Source organism: Tympanuchus pallidicinctus, unplaced genomic scaffold (assembly GCF_026119805.1).
Source record: "Tympanuchus pallidicinctus isolate F22 unplaced genomic scaffold, pur_lepc_1.0 scaffold7, whole genome shotgun sequence".
NCBI classification, from domain to species: Eukaryota; Metazoa; Chordata; class Aves; order Galliformes; family Phasianidae; genus Tympanuchus; species Tympanuchus pallidicinctus.
Window position 1 is genome coordinate 11,228,693 of NW_026294791.1, and position 25,377 is coordinate 11,254,069.

Below are 25,377 nucleotides of genomic sequence, written 5' to 3' on the forward strand. Positions count from 1 at the left end.
GGGATGGCAGGAAGAAACACACTACAGATGAAGAGAATGCTGTGATCGTATCCATCTGTACGTGTATATGATTGCTACTTCTCAAAATCCATCTGAAAGTAAATTTAATTGTGTTAGGACATGTTTGTTCAATGTGAATTGCAGCTAAGTGAACTGCAAGAGAAAAAAAGATTTTTTTTTTTTTTTTTGATGTATTAGCACCTTTTCAGGTACCGTAATAACAACCTTTCAGACTCCTTTAGGAAGGACCAGAAGTACTTGTTGAACATCTTTGGATTTTCTTAGCAAACTGGTCTCTGAGCCCTGCAGTATAATTACTGCCTATCCAGCAATGTTGGAAGTGAGAATGTCTTTTGCAGTGTCTTTTTCCTCCAGTGACAATGTGAAATGGTACTCAGGTACAGAATTGTACCTGAAATGTATTTACAGGAAAAAAAAAAACCCATACATAGTAATCAAGTATGGAAGATAGAGGAGGGGAAAAAAAAACACTTCAAACCTTGATTAGAATTTATATTAAAGTGCCTGGAACGTATCAGACCTATAAATAAACCCTGGAGATTCAAACCGTTGTTGGTAAATAAAAAAGCCAGTAGATGGCATAGGAGACCTTGTATTCAGCATTCAGCTCAGACGGCTGCTAATAGCTCCTCTCATCTGCAACCGCCTGTGTTGTCTCTGGGTTTAGCCCTAGCTAGTGAATTTGCTAGATTCCCGAGGTTTCTTATTCATGAGCTACACTTAGATCCGCACAGTACATTTATTTTTAGGGACAACTAAAGTTCATTTAATAACTTATTTGAACATGCTGAGTAAAAGCCTGGCTCTGGTGAGTTTAACCGCAGACTTCATTCAGTAGGGTTAGAATTGTGTGAGTTATTTTTTTTTTGATGCTCGTACTGGGGAGCAGGCATTTCGTTTCCAGGAGGGGTCTGATATTAGTGGCTTTGTCCTTTCCTCTCACGCTGCAGCTCCTTTCTCTGGAGCACAACAGCCATGCTTTGCTGTGAGTCGCTGTGTCATTCAAAATTAGTAAATCAAAAGAGCCCGGTCTGATGGACAAAAGGTTGGTTGCCTTTGTCTAGGCTCCAGCAGCCTTTTGCCTGTTCCACTGTAATAGCAGGATCCAGTTCTATGTTTTTATGATTAATCTGCTAACATTTAACCAAAACTGACCATGAACAAATGAAGTGCATTGTTTTGATTTTTTTTTTTTCCAAATGTATCATTATTATACTATTGTATGAATCTGAAAATGAAAATCCTCAGTCTAGCAATAAAATATACTTGTGGTTATGAGATCTCGTGGAAAAAATTATTTTTCATCTCTAGAATCGCCGAAGAACTTGCGAAAGGTATATGGGACAATAAATTCATGAGCATTTCTGACTACATCAAGTTGGTAAGTAGTGATATCGTTCTGATGCAGTAAATAAGGCACAGATCTCCAACTCTTTGCAAAACCAGATTACAGAGCCACAAAGGTAGGATTAGGACTTGAGTGTGGCCCATGTTTAAACCTGCATCATTTTTTTGACAATTTTTTTTTTTTTTTTTTTTTTTTAACAATAGTGGAGTGCTATAGTTGTGTGCTCATTTTCCTTGATTTCTACAGCAAAGTCCAAAGTTCATTAATTCATGTCGTTGAGAAGTACTAGAAATGAAAAGTTGAGTGTATAAGAGATCAGACTGTGAAATATGCATCTTAATACTTGGTAGGCAATGTAACTGTGGTTTGCTTTATAAGATAGGACAAGCGTAACTTCCAAATGAGGTTTAAATCTGGAGTCCAGATATCCTCCCAGATGGATTGGAAATATCTATGTGGTGCATTAGACACTCCAGAAGGGCTTTTTTGCACTCATACTGTTATTGCTCTTAATTCTATTGGCAAAATCAGCCAGTTCTCAGTGCCCAGTGCCAACCTCAGGCTTTGCTAACTTTTGTTATGTTTGGATTTTACAGCTGGAACAATCAGTGGAGTCAGACACAGGTACCCATCTGCCTCAGCAAGAGGGTACCAACAAATTGGAATGGAACAGAGAAGAAAGCAACTCCTTGGAGATGGAAGCAAGAAGAGCTGTGTCTAATGCATGACTTGAACACTAGGCAAAGGTGTGTGCCTGGGCTTTCTTGGGCTGAGCCTGCTCCCAGGCCCTGGCTGTGTTAGTAAGGAGATGGATTGTGAATTCACTGCTCATGTTCTGCTGTAAAGGGACATGTTTGTCTTTTCTTCCTTGTGTCTGGGACAGTGCATGAACTAAGCATTTCTTTAGGATTGCTGTGTTTAAGCCATCACAGCATCCTGCTGGAGGGAGCTTTGCTTCCTTTGAAAAGCAAGGTTGGTGTGAACAGAGTAGCTTCTGCTAAGGGAGAGGGATGTGTGGGAGGTGTACCATGAGCAGGTCACCTTTTTCTGCCATTAGCAGAAGTGAATTTGCTCTTCTAGGGGCTGGGTTTCTGGAGTGGCCTTTGTGCCGGAGCAGGACCTAAATTGGTGCTTCACCAGGGGCAGGCATGACATGGCACACTGCAGCTTTTAACACTGTACAGGATGTGTTGTTGTGTATCATCACTGTGCGGAGAAGCTAATGTAAAACCACTGATCAGTTTCTCTGAAGTTTTTTTCCAATGATTTTAACAATTTGTAAATAATTTCTGAGAGAAGACATTTGACTTTATGAGCTGTTTGTATTTGTTGTACTGTACATTCCAGTTTGATCATTGTTAATTAGTGTCATGCCTCTGTGTTTTACAGTGAGCAGAATTACTTCTCTTACCAATGGCTCTTTGGTGCTACTAAATTCCTATTCTACTCATTGAGCGTGAAAGTTCCTTTTTCTTCCCTCACTGCATTTCTTCACTACCTTTGACTTATCTGGAGCGGTTGACTGGCAAAAGTTTCTTTTATAAACAAGCGGATTAAAGGGAGAGGTACTGGATTAAAGATGACAGACCACAGTCTGATCCTATGAAAGTCAATGGTAAATCTCCCATAAGCCACAGTGAAAACAATGCCAGGAAGAAAAGAGCTTTCTAGGTGCAATATTAGTGTGATTTTAAAGAAAAGTGGAATGCATCATCTCCCCTCTTGTTTGCAGCTGACTTTTTTGGAGTGTAGCATTTCTAGTGAGTTAGCATAACACAGCTTTTGTAATAAAGCATTCATAAATTCCCTGTACAAATGAAAACACAGTGTATTGGCCTGAGTTTAAACATCCTTGAGCAAAAATAAATAAATAAATAAAAGCTGTTTAGTAGAGTACTGGCTATCTGACTGAAGGGTCAGTACATATGAAGGTTCTAAAATATAACATAGATTAAGTAAAGTCTGTATGACATGCATGAACCCTTCTGTGCATACTGTAGCCCTGCTCTGCTCTCTATTCTCCAGAGGTGAGAGCTGCTAAGGTGAACAGATGATTGCCATGTGACATTTACCCTGTGTCAGAGCTCAGCCCATGAGGCTCTGGGCTTGGACAAACACTTAATAGCTTATTTTCTTCAGTAAGTAGTTAAGTAGATGCAGTGCATTGAAGAAAGAACAGGTCTTATCTAATTCCAAGTTAGTTTCAAGCTAGTGAAAGAAAATAAGAGTACCTTATGTTACTTGTTTTTCTGAATTTGAACAAAAAGCCTTGAGAAATGTTATTCTGTAATTGTTCAGCTATTTAGTCTTCAGTTCTCTTCTTTCTGAAAGCTCAGTTTATACTTACAAAGAGAAGTATTTTCTTTAATGACAGTTTCCTGGCAGCATCTGGGTTCAGCACTGCCTTGCCCATACTAAGGCACTTGGCTGGTGTTGCCTGCTATGGAGCACATCTCACGGCTCACTGCATGGCTGATTCCTCTACAGGGGAAGGAATATTGTGCCATCACATAAGGTGTGGAGATGCCACCTAATCCTGCTCCCCTGGGGTGGGAGGGAATTGCCTTTCTGTGTAGGCCTACTGAAAGCTAGCAGATTGATAGTCTACTGGTTAAACACACAGTATGACTTACCTCCTTTATTTTAGTTTTATTGATCTTACAAATTTCTATTTTTTTTTTTTTTTTGGAGTATTTGGATATATTTTTGTTCTCTGAAGTTTTTGAAGGCATCATTTTCATAGGCATACAATAGAAATGGTAAACCAAAAAATATATATATAAAAATCCTATTCATACTTTGAGCTTACGAAGTAACAGCACATCCATTGAAATTTAAATCAAAATGAAGACTGTGTCACACACTATAGCTCTCTGGAAAGCTACAGTGGGAGTCTAGCAGTCCAATTCATTCCTTTGTAGACTGTACTAAGGCTAATGGTCTTGCTGGGAGTAAAATGTATTTTTTGCAGAATGGTTCCAAGAACAGACTTTTCTCAGAAAAACATAAAAGAAAACAAATGCTTACTGTGTCTTTAGTATGCTAAATATGAAATTCTTTACACAATGGAATGTTAGCAGTAGCTGTAATCATGTTTTCCTTTCATCACCTAGTGAACGTAATTTTAAGAGAGGACTGCTATAATTATATTTCAGATAAAAAGAAGCAGAATTTCTGGATAGTATTATGGTTGGTTTGATTATTTTGTTGATAGGGAAAAATAAAGAGGGAGACCACATGAATACTTATTTAATGAACAACATATTTATTAAGCTGTGCAGACTGTACATAATGCATTTGACTTTGGATACAATAGAGAAATCTTACTTTCTTCAAGCACATTTCTTAGTATTTCATTACAGCTATCACATTCCTTCTTATCTGTCCCGTTACTCAATTATTTCTGTAGTATATCTATAGCACAACACTAAAGAATTTAGCTTAACTACAGTCACCAGTGCAGGTACAATCAATGTCAGAATCCACAGACTCCACAACATCCTCAGATGCAGATTTCTTATCGCTGCTTCTCTGCCATTCCAACAGGCTTACAGCAGTATCTGTCAGAAGAGAGAAGCTATTGTTAATGAACATCAAGCAAATTAATACATTTCAAGGAACTCCTGTTTTGATGGCTGCCAACTCCGTCATCAAGTAAAGAAAGAAATCCTGCCCCCACAACTGACATCTCACTGACTCATTGACTTGGAGCAGGATTTTCATCAATGATACAATTACTATAATAATTCCCTAAAACCCAAATGAATAATATTTCATGAAGCACAATGACAACAGGCAGGAGCCAGTGAAAGTGCTGGAGGTAGCCACTTTCAAAGTAAGACCAAGTAAGCAATCTCTTTTAATGTTATTGCTGCATATCACTGCATATTTCAGCTGACTATTTGTTGAAGTTCATCCCGAAGGATAAGCCCTTCGGAGAATTTTCAGAGGTTCATAAACTTCTAATTAAAGTTTCCCATATATTGTGAAATCTGACAGAGCATTGTCAGTTGCAGTATTAACCTTACCACACTGCTTTATCAACAGCTTGAATAAGCCATATCCCTTAATGCTGAAATAATCTAAATGGAATAATAATACTCATCCCCCCAATAAATATTCTTAGATAGTTGAAGGTTTATCCTTGCATCTAGAAGAATATTAGGACATCCATTTAGATTAAGTTTGCATAATGAGAATGGGTAAGGCTTTCATAGTTTTACTTCCAATTTTTTTTTTTTATTCCTCAGTTAGACAAAACATTTAAAACATGCCATCTTTCATCACAGGAAAATCTGGAGACTGCTGTGTTTGGGCTGTGTTGGTCACTTATCTGCTGAAATGCTGGCACTCTCCTTGGCTGAATTACTGTCCAACCTCAAGCACAGTTATTTTTTCATAATTATCTTGGTGCCAAATATTTTCCAGAAAGGTTCTTGAGATGCTTTTTTAAAAGAACATCATATTTTCAAGCTATGAAATGAGATCTGCTATAGAAGTCTGAAATCTGCTATAGAAGTCTGAGTTCTATTTTTTATAAGTGTTAATTCATGTTATTCATGAAGGTAAGCTGTGGGTCTATCCATGTTGATATCCACACAGGAAATAGTCCCCTGGGCAAACCAGATTGCAGCTGAAAGCCATCATCCACCTGGATAGGATTGGTGGCATGTTTGGCATGTAAACTGGCTTATGGACTTAAGCTAGGTGTAAAGCCTGCTGCAGTCAAGATACTAAGACTATAAGTTTATGGATATGAGGATAACAGGGGCTAGTCTATAGCCTTGAACTTCATTTTGTCCTTTCCTTACTGGTGACAGTGAAGGGGTCCTTGTCGTTTGAAACAGTAGATTATCAAGTCTGAGTTCTCATACAAAGAGCTGAGGAAAGGTTTTTGTTCTGTGCATGCAAATACATGTTCACTGCTTGGGAAAGATGCAGATTTTATTTATGCTGCTCCAAATCATTGAACAAAGAATGAAAAAGACAAGCTTTCAAGGGTTGGCCTTGTATTCCTACTGATCTCTTCCTTGAGGAAAAACAATTGTCTTGGTTTAAAAAAGCAAAACCAAACAAAAAAAACCTCACATGGCAGCTATTCTCCTTCCTCTCTTTTCTTCTCCTCTTCCAGATAGATAAAATAAGGTCCTTGATTAGGAGTGTTGTTAGCATACTTCCCAGACTCTGATTCAGTAAATGAACCAGAGAAGGCTGCAGGTGCTGTAAAAGTAGCACTGGTTGTGACAACTAACATACTTTTTTTTTTTTTTTTTTTTTTTTAACACGTTTTTGTGAGGGAATGAGACAGCTTTATTACAGCCTAATATTCTGAGGCAGTAAGGGGCCTGGGGTGATGACATTTCAGAGATATAGACTTGGATGCACAAAAAAATCTGTGAAGCATGGATGTGACAAGGTTTGGGAAGAGTGTCTTTTTTTTTTTGTTGCTGTCATTGAAAGAGCGTTCTTTTCATAAAAGGATGCATCTATTCACTTCTCAGGGAGTTGTCAGAAAACTATTAGCACTTTATCTGAGGTACCTGTTAAATAGACTTGCAGAATGTTGACTATTACAGAAAGATACTCATTTTGGGGGTTGATTCAGCAGATATTAATCACATGAGCAAAAAGTGCAAAGTTCTGGATAGATGTTTTAAATCAGAAATATAAGTGTTTCTCAATATAGAAATTCACTGGTTTCAGTGAAACTACACTGCATTATCCCAGCTGTGATTTTGGCTAATAATGGTTAGCATGGAGAACAGATCAATTTAGCAGATATTCTCAAGTAGTGGTTTCTTTCTATGGTATCTGTGTACTGAGTGTCCATTAAAAAGATTTAGGAAGGAATGTACCAGAAATATCTACAGATTCAAGCCTGGATTCTCGTCTCAAACTCGTATAATTGTAATGTATTGCTGCGTTTTGCAATCATGCATTACATTCATGGTGAATTTGTATAAGTGAAAGGAGAAAAAGACTCAGTATTTTTAAAAATCTTGAGTACAAGTTTGTGTGTATAAAATACCTTTGAAAAACAAACCGATTTTTGGAGCAATCTAGAGAACATTTCAGCAATGTGTTTTTTGCTGATGTATTGCATAGTGGAGTAGCATGGCAGGCTAATCACAGCAGTCATGTCACACTACTTGACTGACTTTCAATTGCCTTGCTTGCCCTGGCCTACACAAAATTGCAGGCTGTAATGTGCATAAAAGGACTTACTGTTGCTTATCATGACTTTATGGAGATCCTGAAAACGTGAAAAAAATTTTATTGATCTCTTCTGCCTTTTACCTTTTACCACCTCAGATGTTTTTCTCAGATGACGCTACCTGCCATCATCTAAACTAGCTCTTAGCAAGCCAGTGCTGTCAGTGTTTATAGCAAATACTAATGGGATTAAAACAGCAGCTCAGAGAGGAGCTGGAGCCATACAGTTCTGTGTGTGGCTGTGCAGTGTTTTGTTCTTTCGAGTGCTCTGACAGAGATCCTACAGTACGTGACACAGAAAGAAAAATATCTTACCTTTTGGGAAACAGTGGAAGCCAACCTTAACAGAAGTTTTTTCGATTGGAGTACAGTCTTTCATACATTTCAGTACTGGGTCAACAGAATAGCATGTAGATTCCTCTCCATCAATAGTAGGATTTCGATTCAGTTTCACATAACTGCGCTGCAGTTTGCACCCTAAGAGGAAAAGGAAAGGTAGTTAAAATTGTAGAAATAAATCCCAATCGATCCTTGCAATAATAAAGGTCCATATTTTCTCTTCAGCTTTTATTAAAACACAGGTCCCTGACAAACCATTTTCACAGTAGCAAGGTTATCGAGATAGGATGATAATAAGTTGGGGGACTGAAGAAAGATTCCGTAAGGAGAGCTATATTTAAAATCTAATTGCACAATATAACCCAAATGGAGCTGTGTATACCCATTTTTTTAAAACTATATAATACACAGAAAATAACCTCTCATATCTGGAAGCTATTAAGAATAGATACTGCAGGCACAATGGCTACTTCATTGCATTAGGAAAAATGTCAACTGTAGTGAATGGATAGAAAAAAAAAAGGCAGCATTTATATAATAACATCAAGGATAATTTTTGTATTGGATGTTTTTTATAATGCTGTAATTATCTCACTAGAAAGGTATAATGTAACTTAACAGGATCCCAGCTATGACTCTGCTTCCTGACATACAGATAAGTACAAGTCTGCTGCCACTGAAGTCAAGGAGAAAGCAGCCATTAACTTCAATAAAGTTGTCTCAGGTCCAAGGTAAATGGAGATGTACAAAACAAAACTGTATTGATGTTACGGGAGACCATCATTATTCTTCCAGCTCCATGTGATAGGAAACTTTTACCTTAGTTGTATTTCTAAATATTTCCCTGAAATTGCACCCTCAGATGATGAAGAACAAAAACAAATTTTGTGCACTCTCAAAAATTTGCATATACTTCAGATTTGACCTACTACATTGATAGCATGCAGTGTTTCGTTAAATTAAGCCTACGGAAAGCAGCTACAACTGCTTTGTCTCAGTAGTAAAAATCAAACTGACTTCAGTTAGGTCAGTTTAGATCTGAGTTTGCCTCTCAAAGAAATAAGCTATTCAGTGTAAGAAATTATTAGAAATTATGATAGAATTATGTTATTATGAAATTATGTTAGAATCAATTCTTTAACATTGAACTGCACGTGAGACAAAGACTTGCAGTATTGTATAATCTCTGTGTTCACAGGCAGCATTTTAAAGAGTCAGTGGCTAATGAAGTTAAAATGTATGTATACTACTATTGTCATTTTAAGTAAAATACTGCTTTTAAAAGAAAAAAGTCTTTCCAGCTATTGGCAGAGGAAATCTGAAATTGTATTCTCTCAAGCATAAATTGTTTTCAGATCTACTCACCACCAGAGCAGGTTTCTTCTAGCAATACCCATGAATGAACAAAAGCGGAACAGCTGTGTGCCTGCTTATGATTTGGCATTAGGAGTTCATTGTACTTTTCTCTGTCATTATTTCCACAGATTCCACAGGTCTTTCCTCTCATCCATGAAGTAACAGTAACCTGTAAAACAGTGCATCCTTTTAGTGAATATTGAAGTGATGATCTGTTATACTGACAAGGCACTAAACAGATGGAAAGCACTAACTCTGAAAGAAGGCACCATACCTTAAGAATCTCACCATCAAAATTCACGTTCTTCAGTCCATGTGTTGGTGCTTCCACAATAACTCTTGTCCCATTTTTATAAATTTTAATATTGTCTGTAAAAAGATAGTTAATCATAATTTTAAAATAATGGAGAGAATAAGTAGCATAAAGTACATCATTTTCCTTCACAATTACCACTGTTCTGCTGTATCAGAAGGTTTGGAATTGTTGATGTTGTGTTTTGTGGAGACATCGAAAATAGAAGAAACATTCCATTCATTTGTAAAAACATTCTACTGTGGTTTCCTGTAGTTGGAACTTACTTTTGTACCCAGTCTATTAAATCTTGAAATGAAAATGATATTTCTTAACAGTGTGATGTTTCTGTGAAGCTTATAAAAAAAAAACAGTCTTGAAGATACTTGGTTTCTGAATCAGTCCTAGAAATGTGGGTATGAAAGCTCACCTTTTTCATACTCAGAAACTCCACTGCCTGATAGTACTGATTCTTTATTGCATGTCACAAGCAGAGACGAATCTGCTGCAGGACAGATTGTGATGTTCCTATAGGAAAAAAAGGAAAAAAAAGAAGAAACCAGTAGTTAATTTAAAATGTAAGGTAGAGATATTTGTGGCCAAAGCTAGCAGAGAGCTATTTTGAACATTTGGGTTGTGAATGAGTGACTGAGCTGCTCTCAGTTCAAAATGCAGAATGTACTGGAACTTTGGATGCTGCGATTCAACCTCTGAAGAAAAGACAGTGTGAGAACTTATGGATCAGGTTATAAGATCCTGACTGCAACACTGAATATGAGGAAAATGAAAATAAAGTCTGTCAGATGAGAAGTCGGTAAATCCTCTAATATATGACTGTAAACTAATTGCACCCAATCTAGACATCTCCCTTCCCAGACTAACTCCCTGAGGTTTTGTATCTAATTATTGAGCCTTCAGAATAAACCACACTTACGCTGAACTTGTATTTATGTGAACCTCTCTTGACAAAGACTGGTCATCAACTTTTCTTGTGGTAATGATGAATTTTGGATATTCAGTACAGTCTTGGGCCACTATCACATTGCAGCTTTTATTGAAAGAACACGTAAAGCTCATGTGATCAAATGTTTTGAAATCTCCCTCGCTGACTTCACATGTGGCTGCAAAACAAAACCAGAAAAGAAATGGCAGATGTGATAATGGCATGGTGTGTTGCTGCAAAGTACTGAAGACAGCTTCTGTGTGATTGGACTACACAGCAAATAGAAAAAGAACTTCAACATCTCCTTGGCAAAATCTTTTGATGCTGCCAGTCTCTAAGAACAGATGTCACTACAGAATTGCTAACAGACATATTGCTAACAGACTATATTAGTATTGATTTTGATGACATGCTAAAAGCAAAACTCAAGACAGTGATTAAAACTTACTGTCTTCAGAAACTAAAAGTAGTAACCATTAAAGAACTAGTTCACATTTTCCAACAGAAGTGTTAGACACCAATCACTTAAAACTCATATGATTTTTTTTAATAAAATAATAAACATAGCAGAAAATTAATTATTTGTCTTACACCCATCAAATGATGCCTCTCAACACAGAGATAGCACCTTCTCAGAAGGGGCAAAAGATTATCTCCACAGCTTGCAGATAGGAATGATTCCTAAACTCTGAAGATTTACATAAGTTTAAAGTCTCTTCATCCACCTGCTAGTAAATGTAAGTGATAAAATGAACTGCTGCGAAAGCAGAGTTGGAGACACTAAGCTTCCCTCTAGAAGAACAATATGGGTAAAGACAAGTCCCAGTTGTCTCAGAGGATGGATCTACAAACATTGCTTCCTCATGAGACAATCATATAAGTAGTACTTACATTGATCTTCTTGTGCTATTTGTGAAGCTATTTCAGGAAGGAAATTCCAGGCAGTGATATCTCTAGTCTCATATGATGAAGATGATGGCCCTAAGGGCAAAGTGAATGGCACTCGGAGTCCCTGATAGTAAAGCGTTACCTGAAAAAATAGAAATGAAAAAAGCATTAAGATATATTGAGCCATATTGCTTTTGATATCACTGCAAAGAGACAAACAAAAAAGACATCCTCGAAAAATATCTTGAAGATACACAACTGTACTTGTGTTAGTCTCCCTAGGATATGCCCAAATCTCAGGTTTTTCTTAGCAATCACTCTCTCTTCTGGTCTCAATTCCTGACTTTTATGAGAAATTGTTAAGAACATTAGAAAGTAATCTATGTAGATGAAGTTTAAATGATAATTATGTGACTTTTGAAAAAATGATTTAAAAATTTAAATAACTAATCTGATGGATGTGTTTGGCAAAATGAATGTCATCAGTTAAAGGCTGAAAAATAGCATGATGTGCCATGGTGGTAAGATTTCTTACTTTTGTAAATACAAAAGACATTTACCAAGAGCATCAACTTAATGCCTAATGTTCCTACTTCTTCATTATCATGTAATAAAGATCCTGCAATTCTGAAGCACAAAGGAAGGTTAAAGACACACTAATTTCTCTGTTTATGAATAGCGAGCTGTTATTAATTTACCACAGATACATAGGGGGAAACTTTTAAAGCAGTGCACAGGGATTTCGTGGACAAGGACCAATTAATCAGTAGGATTCTGCAGATCCAGCCTGTGCAATCTGCTCTGAGTGTGTAACTAACTGCTTCGATTTAGTTAAAGCTGAGTTAAAGCCACAGAATTATCTGTGGCTGTCGTAACTTGCTCAGACCTGTCTCATAGAGTGTGGTCAACTGCAGCTGTGGGACTGAAGCACAAACATAATTAGATGCTGCACTTGGCTGCTGTGGTGTGCAAGATGTTCTCAAGGTCTCCATTAACTGCTCCCAGGCCCATATATATTTCACAAAACTGTCACATAGGATTAAAAAAAAGCTGTAAGTGTAAAGCAGTCATATTTGAAGCAGTCTGGGCCTAACCACTGTTCTCATCATGGAAATAAATTATTTCGCTATAGTTTTCTACTTCTGCTTATTGTCCTATTTCACCAAGGCAGTACAAAATCAAAGACAGTATTCAATACTAGTATTTCATACTCTTGTTAGCGGGTATATAACAGCTTCTCTTTAAAAAAATATGATTAATTTTTCATTTTTAATATGAAAGTATCAAAACAAATAAGTTCAAAATCCATTAACGGTAAGGAAAAAGAAAATAAAATTGACACATACCCCAGGAACTTTAATTACTGTATCAATTGTTCGTGGAGATGTTGCAGCTGCCCGTAGAATAAGTTCACGAGACGGGTTTTTCTGATGTGCCTCTGAGAAGCCCAAAACAAGTGCCACACCAGGAACGTACTGCATGAATCTAGAGATAAATAAGATGTGACAAACTCAGCTCCATGAGTAAAGACAGATATTGGAGGGTGAAGATTGCTGGCGTTTCTGAGAAATTGGAGGAAAAAATGGGAAAACTGAAGTCAAAGAAAAAGCGCTTTGGGTAATTCTAAAGGGTTGATTTTATCCTAAGGAAACACATTGTTTTTATTTTGATCATTTTAACAGTTGTGGGTCATTATTTTTTAAAAGACTGAATAGAAGGACATTTCAAAACAAAAAGTCATTTTGAACCCAAATATCTAATCATTTAATAAGGGAAATGAAATTAAGCATGTCAAATTTTAAATATTCGGAGGATGCCTTTTAATATGAAACATGTGGGGGAACTAGAAGACGTTCAAAGAATACTGTTGTGCCCCTGAACTTGTGTTTTCTCCAAAACTATCTGTATTCAAAAAATCATCTATTTCTTTCAGTGCATTTGTAATGCCAACTAGTGTATAAAAGGCAACACAACAGTTTAGGAAAGAACAAAGTACGTACACTGTGCTCGTCTTTTTTATCCAGGAAGGAACATTTCCCCATTGTACCTTCAGCTGCATGGCTGGCTTCCTCGCCAGTTGGCCCGTGGTAGCAAAGGCTGCTATCCTGTAGTCTCGGCACTCCTTGCCCCATCTCATTCTAACCTTTACAAACAGGAAAAGACACCCAAATTTCAGAAAAGAATCGCAGAAACATCATTAGTAATTTCAAAATATAAATTTTTCTTCTTTCCTGAAATTTCACATTGATTTTTTATGTTTCTACATCTTTTCTTTCACTCTTAGATACACTAAGGTTTGCTGCAATTTCCTTACTTAAACTTGATTTAAGTTTTAAGATTTACTTAAACTTGGTAAGCTAATAACAGTATACATTTTGTTCTAGAAGAATATTGGACTAAAATGTCTATTAGTCTTCTGCAGTGTTTCCTGTACTGAGCTTCTGTGTTTTGAATGCTGAAATGACAGGATGAATTAATTAACAGCTGCTGCAAAATGTAGAAGTTTGTAAATTATTATCCAAATATTTGTTTCCTTCATGGGTGCATTGGAAGTACAGCATAGGAAGGAGTGGAAAAAAGAAAAGACCTATAATTTCATCTGTGTTTTCTCAAGTGTCAACCAATTATCTAACCTTAATTTTTCTGCTATCTCATAAAAATCCCAAGAAATAGAATGTTTCAAATGCCTTTGAATAATTGATCTTCTGAAATGAGTTACATAGAGAAAAACAGTTTGATTTCCAGAAAAGCATACTTGTATTCAATGAGAAATAATAATTAGATAGAAATATTTTCAAACTTTTAAAATACTTCTATAAATAACATTTTCATGCATCTTGAAGATAAAAATTTTGGGGGGAGTCAGGCTTTGAAGTTGCTGGTTTTTATTTTGTGTTTGGTTTTGTTTTAATTCAAAAGGAGAGTGAAATTTATGAACGTTTTCTGATTTTTTTTTTTACTAAAATTGGAGCACATTTCAAAATACTTATGCATTCCCTGTTTGGACTTTCTAATCAGCAGGTTCACCGTAGTTACTTAAAAACTGTGGGCCTTTTAGATGTCTCACTTGGCAAAGCTGCCTGTGTACTTACCTGTGCTTTCAGAGGCAGTATTACAGCATCAGCACATGCTTTCCAATTGGTTTCAGCCAGCTGAACCACAACTAGTTGCACATCAACTTTGGCAGCATCGGAACGAACATATGCTGTAGCTTGATAACCTTGATTTCTGTTGTCACTTCTTACTGCTTGTGCCACAATCGTAATGCCAGGTGGAATTATGTCTCCCAGGAAGTTGCGCTGAAAAACAACCCCCAACCATCTGTGCTTAAGTATTTCAGTGCATTCACTGGAGAGCCTACAGTCCGGTATACGTATGCTGATAGCAAGTAGCATCCTTCATCCTTCAGCAGTTTAATTTATGGTACATCTTATCTTTATCTCCAATAATTAAGAATAGTTTTGGTTTCAGGCTTAGTCATTTCATTACCAAGAGAAATTTTCAAGGATGTGATTGTTTTCATACAGGATCCAAGACTCTTCTATACTATCTTTTTACACTTCTTAAGATTTTGTGCATTATTTTGATATTCAGAATAGCTGTCTATGTACATACTGGGTACTTTCGTAGAGTTATACACATTCACAGTGTATTCTACTATACAACCGCTTCTTCAAACAAATTATTCCGAAATTCTTTCTGGTGGCAGAGTTCCCATAGACATTTTCTGCATTTGCAATACTGTTCCAGAATATCAAGTATGTATTAAAGATAAGAATGATCACTGCCTAATGGGACTTTAAATTTCCTAAATCAGAAATGACCATGGGCATTATGATTTTATTTATACTCAGCATGCATTCATGACAACTAGAAGGAATTAAGTTGGTGGAGTTTTTTGTTTGTTTGTTTATTTTTAATTCTTTACATAAATCTTATATCCTTCTAACTTGCGTTTTTACCTAGATTCTAAGTTTTTTTGAACTCTGGAGTTTCATAAGAAAAAAGAATTTTTTTCCCCTTTAATTTATATCACCTTTCCCTTTATTTTCTTCAATCATTTTCTGCTCCAGGCTTTCACATACACCTAATGCCTTTAGAAATGAAGGACAATGTAATACAGAAATCAAGAAACAAGACTCCAAGGTGAAAGGAATTTGGAAAAAATATTTTACAGGGAGAAAGTGAACTTCAGTGCACTTTATGTTCCAGTTTACAAACTTGACAACTTTCTGGTGCTGCCTGGCTCAACTGGTTACAGTCCGTCTGCAACTTCTGAGATACTACCTCGTGTGTCAGGCTGGATTCATGTCTGTGATGAGTAGTGGCTCCTCTGCTCACAGGGTTTCTCCTTGAGCTGTGGGCAGCTTTTTCCCCGTGATGGTGACTGCTGCTACTGCTACTGGAGCTGCTCATATGGCTTTTCCTGCTGCTGCTGTCACTGCTGCTGCTGTTGCTGTGGCTGCTTCCATACTCAGAGGAAGATGACGATGAGCTGCTTGATGTCCTGTGGCCTGAATGCTATGAAACACAAATAGGTTAAAAAAGCTATGGCATGGCCTCTAGTTTTAGTGTAGACATCATAATCAGAGCTATAAGCCTTCTTGTGCAGGCAACTTATACATAGACAGCATATGACTTTTATTATGAAGCAGACATGAAATTGGATAGGAATGTGCCTTATATCCACCTATACCTCTCTTCAAATAGTAATGCCATGCAGACAGTGATTGTAAATGGTGACATTGTATTGTCCAGTTCTAATGACAGGCAAAGCTAAGCTTGAACTTCGTGATTATTTAGAAACTATTTAAAAAGATATTAATATTTAATTAAAAACACTACAGATCATCTTTCTCTTTCATAAGCAGAACACACAATAACTGTGCAGGTAACACCTACAAAATTCACTTCATTGTCATCCTTAGAAGTACTTCAACATACTCCCATGCACTAATGCATACTGAACCCAGCTTTTGATATACAATGATTTTGTCCTTCTACTATGACTCCCTAAAAAAATATGGAAGCAGTTAATCACACAGGAAGGCCCTGATATTGCATCCCTGCAACAGAGGGATGCAGTATAATAGCTAGTATATTAGTAATAATTATTTTTATTTTGTCAGTACTGAGTGGTATTATTAGACAATATGAAATAGTCAAGTGAAATGAACCAAAGCCTTCCAGCAATATGCTTGATCATATCAGCTCCAGCCACCACAGCAATGTGCAATTTAATTAGGCACCTACCCTGTGCGTGTGAGCAGACCTGAAGCGGAGCCGGTATACTTTTGGCAGGTATGTTTCCTGCAAAATTCCAAAAGAAGCAATTACCTACAGCTCAGTGAAGATCACCTCTTAGTAGAAGTCAAAGCATTTAAAAATGTTACCCATTCATTAGAAATGTCGTAACTACTGTGACTGTTAAACTGAGACTTGACACGCTTAGTCTCAGCTTGTCTGTCCTGTTTCCACTGGCGATGGGAAACACCAGAGCTTTCACTGCTGCTGCTGGTACTCCTGCTGTTGCTGCTGGCTCTTCTGCTGCTACTGCTGCTACTCTGTGTTTTCTGTTTCTGCTCACGGACACTTCTTTCTCCTTCAGCCGTGCTGGCATGTGGAAATGGTGTGGTCTTGGACTGCTTCTTAGCATTCCGCCTTGTACCAGATGATTTGCTACTGCTGCTGCTGCCCTTACTGTTGCTTTTGCTACGACTGCTGCTGCTGCTGCCCTTGCTATTGCTACTGCTGCTGCCACTATTGGTTTTGCTCCTTCTGCTACTGCTTTTGCTCTTGCTGCTGCTGCTACTACTACTGCTGCTGCTGCTACTACTGCTGCTGCTGCTACTACTACTGCTGCTGCTACTACTGCTACTATCACTGCTGCTACTACTGCTACTATCACTGCTGCTACTACTGCTACTGCTACTACTACTGCTACTATCACTGCTGCTACTGCTGCTACTACTGCTACTACTACTGCTACCGCTGTCCCCAAATGGGTAGAATTTCTTCTCTTTGGCTTTGGATCGCCTTGATTTCAGATTAAACTGAGTGTTTTCTTGTGATGCTCTGTTGTCAGAGTCACTGCTGGAAGGGGTGCTCGTTGTACTCTCAGTGCTCTCACTGATGCTGCTGGCACTGGATGAGGAGCTTCTGGAGTTTCTTGTTGCCTAGTCAATTGGAAACCATTATGAAAACCATTAGAAACCATTGGAAATAGAAAACAATTTTTTTTTATCTGTCCCTGCAGAAGGCTGTAGGTAAAATAGATACAGAGAACTATGAATTTCTCTGCTGCCTTAAGAGATGAGATGTAAGCCTGAGATAGCATCCCTGCAATACATTGCAATAAGGCCAACACATAATAATGTATGAGGAACACAAATAAGTAAAACAGTACTCCAAATCCCTGTGTAGATATTGTTGATCATACAATTACATGTGACTAGTGTTAATAGTGATGGGGCTGTAACTATGCTTACCTCAGAGCAAGCTGGGTATGTAGGAAGATATCATACCTTTCTGCCACAGTTGTAGTAACTGGAAGCTGCTAGCTATCTTCTGGGCCCACATCTATTTTGGATCTTACATGGCTGATCTTCAGAAAAACCTATAAAACCAAACTGCTCTCCCTAAAGTCCTTCACCACATTTACTGCAAAAGAGATGAATTCAATCAAAAGACCCACCGAAAGCCAGATTTGATTTTCCAACTCTTGTTTACTATCTAAAAAAGTGAGGCTACTAAATAAAAGAAATATAAATAATTAAGCTTTGTGTGCAGCCTTCCACAAACCTAGAAGTAGGTTTTTACAGCTGTACCTGGTTATCGGTGTCATCAAGGATTTTCTTCACTCTTTTGATCACTTCTTTGCTGGAAGACACTTGTGTCTCTGGATCTTCAAATGTCACTAAACGTACCATTTTTGTAGGAGCTTGATCTCCCGCTTGAATTGTTACTTGTATTTTTTCAATAGGTACATCTGTGTAGACTGAAATTTCACAACAATTAGTATTATTGTTAATAGTAGTAATTGAATAATAGAATAAGACATTTTTTGCTAGTATTTGTTGAAATGTTTCATACTGAGTAACTTTTAAAAACAGTTAAGATACATGCTAGCAATAATAAAGTTTTATAATGTTAGTATGATAGTATGATCTTTTCATGTCAGTAAACAAAATAATCTAAGATTGAAATCCAGTGAATTGGATTGCTTAGCTAGATAACACTATAGGAAGGGGAGTTAGGCACCAGAAACAAAGGCTTTCCTCTTGAATTATAAAGAATGGCCCAAAAGGCCAGACCTAAATTCAGTGGCCTGCTGTGCTTTCAATTCTTATGATCATGGATTAAGATATTTAGGACTAGATCCAGGCAGGGTTAATCTGTAATTCCTTTTAAGATTCTGGGTTTTTAAACTGTAGCTACAGGACACTGTGTTAGATCTGTTGCCCATGTCCAATTGCTCTTTGCTTGCATCCCAAATCCAACGATTCAGGACACATCAGACACGCTCTGCAGGTACAGATCAGCTCTGTGTGACGCAGACCATGCTGAGAAGCACTGCACTGCATAGCCACTTTCTGGGAGAGCTGGGAATCGCTGCTCAGGCAGAGAGGGGAGAGGTGTATTAACGCTGCAAAGGAGTTTGGTGACAAAATTATATACGGGAAGGTTGAAAGTTCTAATGGTAGTTTTAGTGGCGCTTAAGGTACGAAAAACATATATGTATGTATAAAAATATATATGTACGCACATCAACAACAATTCATCTACCCATCCATCACTTTCTTTTTTCTTGCACAATTCAATTTACCTGGCTTGAAGCTCACTCTAAGGGCATGTTCTCCAATAAGGTAATAAAGAGGCACATTTTTTATAAATGCTGCATGTACACTTTTCTTCTCAATGCAGACTTGAACCCCAAATGTACTTGCATTGGAGCACATGGATTGAACAAATGGCTCCTTCCAGGAAGAACGTCCAAAGGAGAAGGAATTTCCTGATGAAACATCTTCAACAGACTGTCTGTCCTGTTAGATAATACACTTGTCAAGTAAAAGTGGGCAACAGTAAGAGAAATGGTTACATGCTATCAATTCTGTTTCAGTCATACATACATTTACTCTACAGAAGGTACTAACCAGTTTGAGATAGCAAGGCTATGTACAACATCTTGGCTTTCAATTGGACAAAATTATCAGTTAAATGGCTCAGACTATCTAGAGCAAAAAAAAAAAGTGCTTGAGTCCATAAGACTGGTAAACTACATCACAAAATAATTGCAATTATTTTATTTTGCTTTCCTAGAGTATTAGACTGTGTTAACAGATTCACAATCAGTGTGAGTGTGGCTCTAGACTGACTGAAGTTCTTTTCTTTGCTTTATAATTTGGTAGAACTACAGAACCTTCATCTATGCTTATGCAAATTCTGTCTCACTTGTGGTGCGACTTGGATGTGAGAATATATCAACTAGAAGATCACAGAAATTTCCTAGACATCCAAAGCATATCAGATGTTAGAAATTTTCACTCAAAAGTGTGCCATATACACATGCTGAAAGTTATGCTTCTGGAAGAGTTAATTAAAATTAACTAAAATTAGAATCAAGTCCATGAAATGAGAAATAAAGCAAATGGCAAAAGAAACATGACCATAAGATTTCTTTTCATATTCTGCAGTTAATTTTTTACTCAGTACATCATGTCTCACGAAATTCCAAACTTGTACGTACAGCACTGAAAAACTGGAATTTTTATGCTAATCCTTTCTTTCCAAAGGGAATGATAATGACAATGGGAAATGGTCAAGTTTGTGCCATTTTTCAGGTATTATTCATTCAAGAATAACTGCAGAGTGATAAATGTTTGTAATGAGCACGTAGGCACAAAGCTTTGCTTGTTCTGGAATACTGGAAATTGTTCCAGCTGACAGTACATTTACCCATTGACTTTTCCATAGGAAAGTGCTGTACTCACCCTCATCTCTTATTTTATCTGAAAAACTTCAGAGTTGCAGGATGATAAGGCAACCAGAACAGCAAAATATGTTCCTCATCTCTGTCAGTTTTCCATTGAAAGAAATGTTATGGTGAGGCCTTCACAATGCTGCCCATCAGAAGAAAGCATGTAGTTGCTTTTATGGAAAGCTTTAGTTTAGGAAGTCATTTGACTTCACGCACAAACTGCCATCCATCCTTGAATCAAGGTAACTATACGCAGTAAATTTAGCTCTACATGCTGAATACTGGAACATCTTGCGGAGTACTGCCTATCCCAGGAATGTAATGATTGTATTATGGCTGCAAAGTGTTTTAAAGACTGTGGGCCTATCCTGTAGATGGCAGTGTAAAATTAATTACTAAAGCAAGTGTTCTTGCTTTTGAAAGTGTTGTAAGTCTGACATGATTACAACCCAGACTTTAAAATAATGCTACTACAGGCTACTTGTGTTATTAGATTGAATGTGACTTATTCTGTGCAAGGTAACACTGGTCAGAGATGAATTGTACATTTTCCTATGGGGGAAAAAAATGGTTTTTTCCTGATTAAAAGCCAAAAAATAGTCAAACAGTTACCCTGATGTTATCAGTCTCGCCTGATGCAGAATCTGAGTCGAAGGACATCTTCATTATGTCAGGCACTGCTTCAGGTAGAAGAATTGGAGTCATCTTACTAGCAGCCAAATCTTCAATATTTCGTGTAACAGCAAATGTCCTAGAGCTGCAGAATAAACATTAGAGGGGACCTGTATTGATAAAGCACTGCTAAGGAAAAGACCTGAATAATGCCACATAGCACGTACTCAGCAACAAGTATCATACCTTGCAAATTGCTTTGTAGATATTTACAACATCTTTCCTGCTAGCTTTATTTCCAAGGACTGCTTAAACTGAATAAATACATGGACTGATCTCAGTCCAGAGAGCTTGCAGTTAGTCTTTCACAATCACAGGTATCAGTTAAAAGAACTGTATTCTATGGGATCTGCATAAGCCTAATGCCTTGAAGAACAGCCTGCTTAGAAATCTGGCTATAGGTTAAATTATTCAATTTTTGAATCTCATATTTTTTTAATTTTTATTTTTAAAACCTTTTGCACATTCACTGCTAAACTTGGTTTTCACTTCCTTTGAATACCATACTGCCATAACTCAGGAAAAAAAAATCATGCAGTGGGCTGGTGGCCAGTAAATGCTATTTCCTGTGCAATATTTTTAGCCTCAGACAATTAAATAAATGTTTCTACTTTTGTCTAACTGCACTCGTATATCCATATGCCTTAGAAAGATATCATGGGGAGATTTGTTGGAAGGTGAAGGACCTAATACTTACTTATCTATGTGTATTTTGTAATTTGTTTACAGTGCTGTGGGGCTTAGGAGTGTTAGTCAGAATCAAGGACAAGAGATATAAGATGCTAAAAGAACAAATTATATAAGTGGTATGAGACTCTTGTGGCCAAATACCCTGACCCCTTTGTTCCATACTCTATAATCTTTGTGGATGCTGTTACAGTGCTGTAAGAACCATGAGTTTTGATTTGGGTCAGAGAAGTGTCTTGACTATTGAATACTTTTGACAGATTAAAACCTATTTCTCTGAGCTATTAACATTGTGCTAACTCTACCTTATTAGTCATTTATCAGAACTAATATCCGACTCAGAATTCTGCACATGCTGTTTCTCATGTATGAAGTTGATCTCCTTGCCCTGAGGCTTTTGTGGTCCACCAATGAAGGTGGCCTTTGTGACAATAAATGGAAAGATAGTCTACAAAATGGTCTCTATTTTAATATGGTCCACACTGTACTAACCTGAGCAATTCCAATCTAACCTATATGAAAGATGAATTTGTATTCATTTGATAGCGCTCTCTTCCTCTTGAAGGCTCCTACCGTGCTGTGTGCACTGTAAAGCACACAATTGCACTTCATGTGGAACACCTCAATAAAACGTATGTCACCTGTGGGCTTTGTTTTCTTTTCCATCTCTCTCTTTTTTTTTTTTTTAAGATAAGGACATGACAGCAACGCTCCACGGTGGGTGAGAGGAGAACCTTGAAGAATGGAATTTGAAATAAAATATTCTCCCTAACAAGCTGAGGGGATAAAAGAAAATACAAATCAACTTGCATTTCAGATGGTTCATCTGAGTAAAGGGACAAAAAAGGAAATGATTTTTATTTTAATCCCATTCAATAATTCAAATGACCACTGAACAGCAGTCTGGGTCTCCAAGCAGAAAGCCCTGGGGTTTCTTTTCCAATTTTTTTTTTTAGTATTTTTTATGCCAATAGTCTACTCCTGCCACCTAATGAAAGTAGAAGATCGATTCCTCCCTGTTGAGCACAGAGAGCCGACAAATGTAGCTGCATCACAGGTGACACATGTCAATGTCTGCAGAATCACACAGTACTGTAAAAATAGGCTGCAAGAGCCAGTTCTGGTCCTTTAACAAGAAAAACAGTCACAAAGAAGGCCTAAAGCTATGGTATGAAAGAATGTGTTCTCTCTGATCCCACACAAGGGAGAAGAAAATAAAAGGGAGATTTTCCAATATGTATTAGTGTATTTTTTTGGATGAGAGAAGAAGCTGTGCTATAGTATAAGCTAAATTCACGGCAGGGGTAAGGGACAAGCAATTCAGCTGTGTTGGGCCCACTGATATTTTGGGTTATGTGGCCTTACACATATCCCTAATACGGAGACAGAAGAGCTCAATGTCTGTTTAAAACAAAAATGATAACCCAAAAGATCATTGAAAAACTATTTTTCTGGTTTTTAAAGCACAGCATGACATCATATCTAAAGAAATGAGAAGCAAGAGGCAATTCTACTACCAGATCTTTAGCTCTTTTTAATCTATGGTGAAATGAAATAGCACATATCCTTCTGACCTTGGTGCAAAGGTGTCACGATAACAAATGCTTGAAGCATGAGTCATTGCCCTCATCTTTCCCCAGCCAAGGAGTGTGGAAAGCTCATAGAGCTCATGTATTACATACATACACTTACTCTTCTGCATTTTTCATTATATGTTGTATACAGCATTTTAATTTGGTAATTCATCTTATAATATGCCCAGGTGAAGCAATTTCTGCTTATCCTACAGTTAAAATAAGTGAAAAAGCCCCATAGTAGGAGCTCTATTCAAGATTATGTAGATACTTCAGTAGCCTATCATTATGAATATGTGATATATTTGCAAAGTGCAAATTCTTTGGCAGCTCTCCATATTATACTTTAATCATAGGGCTTTAATTTCCCCTGAAATTTATTTGATTTTTACTTCTTCCTGTAAATTTTGTTTAAAAATCTATTTTAGCAACCATCTGCAGTATACCAAATAATTATGTTAAAAGAGCCTTAAAAATAACTATTATTTTAATTAAATTTAACTTTGATAGGATTGAATTGAAACATATGTTATATATTCTCTCCATGGTGTGATTAATTGTTGTGTTCTGATTTTTACTATAAAGAAAGTTGGGTCCTTCGTGTACAATCTCTCTGTCACCAAAGTTTTTGGGATTTTTTTATTTGAGTCTGTGATTGCTCACTTGAGTTTCACTTCCACTCCTGGAAATTTATATAAATCCCACAGCTGTGACAGCTTGTAACCTGTACAGCATGTAGGATATAACTGAACTAAATGCTATTGAAAAATGTTTACTACTTGTGTCTGGGTGTGAGAGATGAAAAGGAAAATAATATTACATCCTGACCAGCTGTAATGACATGGGAGTATAGACGGTAACTCAGTGACCATCAAGACAAAATGCTTAATACTAAAATATTTTGAATGGAATTTACAAGCAACTGTAAGAGCAACGGTTTTCTAGAATCATCTTTCAATAGAATACTTTAAGCTAACACAGGAAGGTGTCAGAATACCTCTAAAATATTATATGCAATAGGTTCCTTATTTTTTAGTGGAACTGAGCAAAAGGAAGAGAAAGTCTATATTAAACTATGATTTTGGACTCATTCTATTTATAACATACATGCACACTTCCTCTCAACACATTATGCCTGCTTGTTTCTCTTTGTGGCTTTAAGATTGTACTTTGCTTGTTCTTTGACCTTCTCATTGATGTGGTTCAGTGATACGTTCTCTAGTTATTGCTTTATCTTCACTTGTACTCATTGCTGTTCCATTGCTCTGTGCGATTCCCACCAAGCATTTGTTTTGTAAGAATGAGCAGGAATGCTTTTTGGAGAAAAATTGATTGTGCTAGAAGTTAGCTAGTGAGCATTAGCTTTTTCATATACTTGGCATTATAGAGCTATTTCCAGCTGACTACTTCACTTTATAAATGATAATGCTACAGGGTCTACAGGAGAGCTTGGGCAGGAACTCATGAACTCCCTGGCTGCGATCCTCTATTTCTTATACTGTCTTGCCTTACTCGATGCCTTTAACACCTTTGTTTCTTATTTGATTCCATCTTCAGTCAAAGAAGGAAAATATTTATTATTTTGATTTGCCAGAAGGATCCTTCTGCCAACAGTTCTAGCTCACCTTGAGGCCCTAAACTTCATCCCAATCTTCAATATCCTCATTCCAGTTCAGCATCCTTATTGAGTTAATATCCACTTTGCCCAATCCAACATTGAGAGCTAGTGAGAAGGGGTGCCTATTGTCCCTGATGATTTTGAGAGTGAACTGTCCTGGTCTTCATAAGAAAATGAACAAAATAATTTGGTTTGTGTGCCATAGCAGCTTACACACAGAAAATTGATGCTCTGTGAACTGCTGAAACACTCCCTCCTCTGTGTGGAGAACCTGATTACAATAAGAATTGATGGATCTGAGGAATCATATTAGGGAGGAGGATGTGATGTCAAATGCCTAATAGTCTGGTCTGTGACCACTGAAGAGCAAAGGAGAATAATGATTAGCCTTTGTGGTGGCTAAACTGATGAGACCTGCAGAGCTTCTCTGGGCCTGCAGCCATGAATGC

The 25,377-nt window shown here is 37.2% G+C and overlaps 1 protein-coding gene and 1 long non-coding RNA gene across 2 annotated transcripts in view; one reads left to right on the forward strand and one right to left on the reverse strand.

Annotated features, from left to right (window-relative positions):
* Window positions 1–4,464, forward strand: part of LOC128072379 (uncharacterized) — a 40,671-nt gene extending 36,207 nt beyond the window's left edge. Inside the window, exon 2 of the long non-coding RNA XR_008202236.1 lies at window positions 1,966–4,464. This is a non-coding gene — a long non-coding RNA (uncharacterized LOC128072379). The remainder of the gene's footprint in view (window positions 1–1,965) is intronic.
* A 181-nt stretch (window positions 4,465–4,645) lies between these two features.
* LOC128072376 (vitellogenin-1) overlaps window positions 4,646–25,377 on the reverse strand; it is a 41,305-nt gene continuing 20,573 nt past the window's right edge. The window contains exons 19-34 of the mRNA XM_052666092.1: window positions 20,990–21,134; window positions 19,226–19,442; window positions 18,228–18,397; window positions 16,794–17,576; window positions 16,654–16,710; window positions 15,688–15,921; window positions 14,493–14,699; window positions 13,401–13,543; window positions 12,747–12,885; window positions 11,404–11,542; window positions 10,504–10,690; window positions 10,000–10,097; window positions 9,552–9,646; window positions 9,287–9,446; window positions 7,898–8,059; window positions 4,646–4,929 (exon numbers count right to left, since the gene is read on the reverse strand). Coding sequence (XP_052522052.1) covers window positions 4,811–4,929; window positions 7,898–8,059; window positions 9,287–9,446; window positions 9,552–9,646; window positions 10,000–10,097; window positions 10,504–10,690; window positions 11,404–11,542; window positions 12,747–12,885; window positions 13,401–13,543; window positions 14,493–14,699; window positions 15,688–15,921; window positions 16,654–16,710; window positions 16,794–17,576; window positions 18,228–18,397; window positions 19,226–19,442; window positions 20,990–21,134 — 3,055 coding nt within the window. The 3' untranslated portion in view covers window positions 4,646–4,810. The remainder of the gene's footprint in view (window positions 4,930–7,897; window positions 8,060–9,286; window positions 9,447–9,551; window positions 9,647–9,999; window positions 10,098–10,503; window positions 10,691–11,403; window positions 11,543–12,746; window positions 12,886–13,400; window positions 13,544–14,492; window positions 14,700–15,687; window positions 15,922–16,653; window positions 16,711–16,793; window positions 17,577–18,227; window positions 18,398–19,225; window positions 19,443–20,989; window positions 21,135–25,377) is intronic.